Raw genomic sequence first — 4,890 nt, forward strand, 5'->3', positions numbered from 1 at the left:
GGCCGCCGGCAAGACCGTGGCCAGCCCCTGCAGCTCCGCAGAGTCTTTGTCGCAGAGGTCTGTGGCCTCCGTGAGGGGCTCGGCGGATGTTGACTGTGTGCTGGACCTGTCTGTCAAGTCCGGCCTGTCAGGAGTTGAAAATCTGAACAGCTCTTATTTCTCTTCACAGGACGTGCTGAGAAGCAACCTGGTGCAGGTGAAGGTGGAGAAAGAGGCTCCGTGTGAGGAGGGCGAGGTGGGCGCTAGTGACTATGACATGGAGCGTAGCGCCGCGAAAGAGAGCGGGGCCGCTAACGCCCGCGGGCCGTACGAGCCGGCGCACCTGGCCCCGCTGCGCGAGGACTCGGTGTTGAGGGAGCTGGAGCGCGACGACAAGGCCAGCGACGACGAGATGCTGAGCCCGGAGCACGAGCGCGGCCCGGCCGAGGCAGCCGTGGACGGCGGCCTGCTGCCCTACGTGTCCAACATCCTGAGCCCGGCCGGCCAGATCTTCATGTGCCCGCTGTGCAACAAGGTCTTCCCGAGCCCGCACATCCTGCAGATCCACCTGAGCACGCACTTCCGCGAGCAGGACGGGCTGCGCGGCAAGCCGGCCGCCGACGTCAACGTGCCCACGTGCTCGCTCTGCGGCAAGACCTTCTCGTGCATGTACACGCTCAAGCGCCACGAGCGGACCCACTCGGGCGAGAAGCCCTACACGTGCACGCAGTGCGGCAAGAGCTTCCAGTACTCGCACAACCTGAGCCGCCACGCGGTGGTGCACACGCGCGAGAAGCCGCACGCCTGCAAGTGGTGCGAGCGCAGGTTCACGCAGTCGGGGGACCTGTACAGACACATCCGCAAGTTCCACTGTGAGTTGGTGAACTCCTTGTCTGTCAAAAGCGAGGCCCTGAGCCTGCCCGCGGTCAGAGACTGGACCTTAGAAGATAGCTCCCAAGAACTCTGGAAATGATTTTCTATGTCTCCCTCTCCATATAAATAATATATATATCGACACGTACATATATATACATAGATCTCTATCTAGTCGTGGTACGGTCTAAAAGCAGCCTTGTTTCCTGGAACTAAACCGTCGGGGTGTTGACTCGGTTTTGCACTTTAGAGTAGCATGAGACTCTCGCTAACTTAGCATCCTGGGAAAAGAGACTCTGGAGCAAGTCGGAGACCAGAGAGGGCCTTTTCTTTCGAGGGGGGCAGGGGGAGGAAGCCAATGGGAACCTTTGAAACAGGTCATCCTATCACCAGATGCTTTCACGGGGCTTCATTCTGTCGACACTGCATTGTTTTCAGAGCGCTCGCTCGCTCTCGCGCTCGCTCTCTCTCTCTCTCTCTCTCTCTCGCTCTCTCTCTCTCTCTCTCTCTTTTTCCACTTTGTTTTTGTTTTGTTCTGTTCTGTTTCAGAGTAGAGACCCCCTCCAGTTTGATTAGCCTCTACTACATGTCACAAATTGCATGAATCTTTTCCGGCTGTTGGAAACCTGAGTGCTTTTAGACCCAAATTGGGAGATTTCTGAGATGCTGGATTATCTATTTTTAAACAAGCAGTTGACTTAAAACTTTCTGTGGCAACTTCTGGTTTTTCTGACGGCTCCCAGTGAGAGAAACGCGGGAAGTACACTGGGCTCACTGGGACACTGTCTTTGTGAAGGTTTGCTTGGAACGAAAAAGGATATTGCAGCTTCAGCAGTGTTGAACTGTGTGTTGAAAAATGTGAATTACTGTTCTTGTATACTGTAATTGATTACACGGGCCGGGGGGGGTGGGGTGTCAAAGAACTTGACAGGTTGTGTTGATGCTCTTAGTTGAGTCTTGAAAAGTAAATATTAACGCTACAGAAATGCATGAGTTTCAATATATTTTTTGTCTTTGTTTGCATTGTATAACTTTAACGAGTGAGTTTAAAATTATTTAATTTCCTTAGAGAAACAAAATAGCACCGTTTGGGGGGGAAAAACCTGGTGTTATGAAGAACGTAAATGCACTGTTTTTATTTTTATTTTATATAATTTAAAAATTGACTTTCCCACTGTCTTTAAGTTGAGACTGTTAAGCTGAATAAAAACTTACGCTGCAAATTGATAACTTCGCTACATAACAAGGAAAATATAAATGTTTACAAACGGCTTAAAGATTTGCATGTGCAGTGTGCATTTATAACAGACTCCTGATTGCACAGAACCCATGCCAGCTCAAAGTTTAGGGGTACACATTTACCCGGTTGAGCATTTTTAGAATAACTACTGCACAAATTGACAATAGGTCATNGGGGGGAAGGTGGGGAAGGGGGTTAGTAGACTATGTGTATGGTGCAGCTGAGGCTGCAGCGGCCCGACGTGGGGTTTGAATGACCAGCACGCAGGGCAAAAGCATTTTGCACAGTGTTTGTTTTCCTGTCTTGCACTTACAAATAAGGTCTATGGGAGTAGCATGGAAAACGTTTGCTGTTTTTCCCTTTTTTTTTAATTGCTTTTGTTTAAAATTTGATCGCCTTAACTACTGTAAACATAGCCTATTTTTGTGCTTAAGATACTGAATGGAAAACTCCATTGTGTGTTGCTGGACTGTTTTGGAAATATTTGGTCAAATGTGTGTTAATTTGGCTGTAATGGCATTTAAAGCAAACAAACAAACAAAAAAAGCTGTGAAAATGGCCTTGGAGCATTATCTTTAGTTACTTGAAGAGTTTCTAGTTTTTTTTTTTTTTGTTAAATACAGTTTATGTTAAAATAATTTTTATTAATTTAGAGGAGACAATCAATGTCTGAGAAAACGGACTTTCTTTTGGAATTTCTTTTTGTGGTCATTGTGAGTGATTGCTTTTCCCTTTTATTAGTTTCACATTCTTCCTTCGTTCTAAAACTTAGACTGACATCTAGCTTTGACAATCATAGTATGTTTTATTTTCCTGAGGGGGGAATAACTTATAATGCTGTTTAGTTTTGTACTATTGGTGTGTTGGTGAATTTTTAAACTGTGTGCTAACTGCAATAAATTATATGAACTGAGAATTTCGTGTGTGTTCTTTTCATTGTGTTGATGTACCCCGTAGATTCTAAGTGCGCATCGTACGTGGCATCCTCGTTTTTCATATCTGTTCTATCCGGGCCGTACGAAGTTGCTAGGATGCCTCATTAATGCAGACGGAGGTGTGCAGGCATCTTGGCTTCCGGGCATTTAGGGTACTAATGCACAGTTTTAAAATGTGACCCGTTTTCTATACCCTACATCAAGGATTGGTGAATCTCCAAAACTTCAAGGGGCAGCATGGGCTTTTCATCATACAGCCTGTAACAGGTGTTCAGCCATACACACCATGTCGTTCTCATGGGTGATGTTACCCTGAGTCGGCGGCCCAACCTACCCTTCCGTGTTCTGGTGTAAGTGGAAGGTCGAAGGAGACCGAGCGTCTCAATTTGGAAGATTGCTTGGCTAACGACTTGGAAGTCTAGGCAATCAAATTAGCAGACATTCGATCATTCGAGATTGGCTCCACCGGTCCTTTCTGTTGCTGGGAGAGCTCTGAAGTTCCCAACTTTGAGTTCTCGGAGTTTTGCTTTGAAAATGCAATTACGAGATCTCGGGGCCCTAATGTCTGTGATCGTCCGGACTTCGTGATGGTCTGCTCGGGTGCATCAGGGTGAGAAACCCTGCTGATGAATGAACAGAGCACCTAGGGCCCCGGACAGCACCATAGAATTGTCACATTTGGTCCTAAGTGGGCGCAGGGCGGGCACAGACCTGAGAGAGTTTTTTGTAAACCCTCAGATCAGTGTCTGCCAGTACTTTCTAACTTTAGAGATGCATATGAAGTTACAGTGTTACATTACTACTGTCCAATAGAATACATTTATAAGGCCTCTAGGAATGGGAATATTCTTAACTTCCATAGAAAAACAGAGCTTGGAAATAGACTCGTGAGCTCCGGATGGCTTTGGATGAGAATCCAAAAAGATTTGTTTTACTCATAGAGCGCAGTCAATAATTTACTATTTGGAATCCCTGCAATTCATTCTTTTTTTCTTTCTTTCTTTCTTTCTTTTTTTTTTTTGTCAAAGCAGGATTTCTGTTACATGCAACTCACACTTGGTTTTAACCAACCAAATGTTGTCTCATGTGAAAGAGGAATGTACATTTGAGCTCCACAGAATTATTTCTTCAGCAGTTACAAGCTTATTTTTAAAAAGAGCTGGGGGCTGGGAGGGGTGGACAGGGGCACGAGGGGGGGCGATTTTGTGTTTTTTCAGTTCCTGTAGTAGCTGGTCACAGTCCGTCAAAACTTTCTGGAGATGTTGAGAGTTATAATTTAGTTTCCCTGACGAGCATCTAATTTAAACTGAGGAGCATTGTCTTAAACTTAGCTGGATATACTTACAAAAACAATATTTTGACGTGTGATGTAGAAGAAATAACTTCTTAAAAGTTATTTCTTGCAAACCTAGGACAGAATATTAATCACATAAATTGCCACGTTTGTTAAGAGAAGTGGAGGAATCAGCAGTTCATTTGCTACATTTAAAAAAAAGGGAAATTAATTTGTCACGTAATCACATTGGAAACCATTCAAATTGATTCCCCCTTTGACATCTGGCTGATGCCTAAGTATATTTTAAGTACACGATTTCGTTTGCTTTTGAAACCATCTGTTTTTTAGGTAGTCAGTCATACCCTACCTAGATCACTGTGGGCCTAGCATTGTGTGCAGGCTGCACCCTAGGGAATATTCCAGAAGTATAAAATGTTAGGGATATTGGTTTTGGATTTCCTTGCTGGTTACTTATGCTGTCAGATGAGTAGGTGAATCAAGTAGAATTTTTCTTTAACAGACTTGTTAAGATTACCTCTAAATAGGTTATTGAGAGCCTAGGAAAAGGTGAACACCATGTTAAAATT

General features: G+C 44.9%; 1 protein-coding gene across 1 annotated transcript in view; it reads left to right on the plus strand.

Moving 5' to 3' along the window:
* Window positions 1-2,258, plus strand: part of ZBTB18 (zinc finger and BTB domain containing 18) — a 2,848-nt gene extending 590 nt beyond the window's left edge. The window contains 1 exon segment of the mRNA XM_077761824.1: window positions 1-2,258. This exon segment is cut by the window's left edge and continues 12 nt beyond it. Within this exon segment, the coding sequence (XP_077617950.1) occupies window positions 1-952 (952 nt within the window). The 3' untranslated portion in view covers window positions 953-2,258.
* Window positions 2,259-4,890: the final 2,632 nt, after the last annotated feature.

The sequence above is a fragment of the Crocuta crocuta genome, unplaced genomic scaffold (genome assembly GCF_008692635.1).
Source record: "Crocuta crocuta isolate KB4526 unplaced genomic scaffold, BGI_CrCroc_1.0 scaffold243, whole genome shotgun sequence".
Taxonomy (NCBI): domain Eukaryota; kingdom Metazoa; phylum Chordata; class Mammalia; order Carnivora; family Hyaenidae; genus Crocuta; species Crocuta crocuta.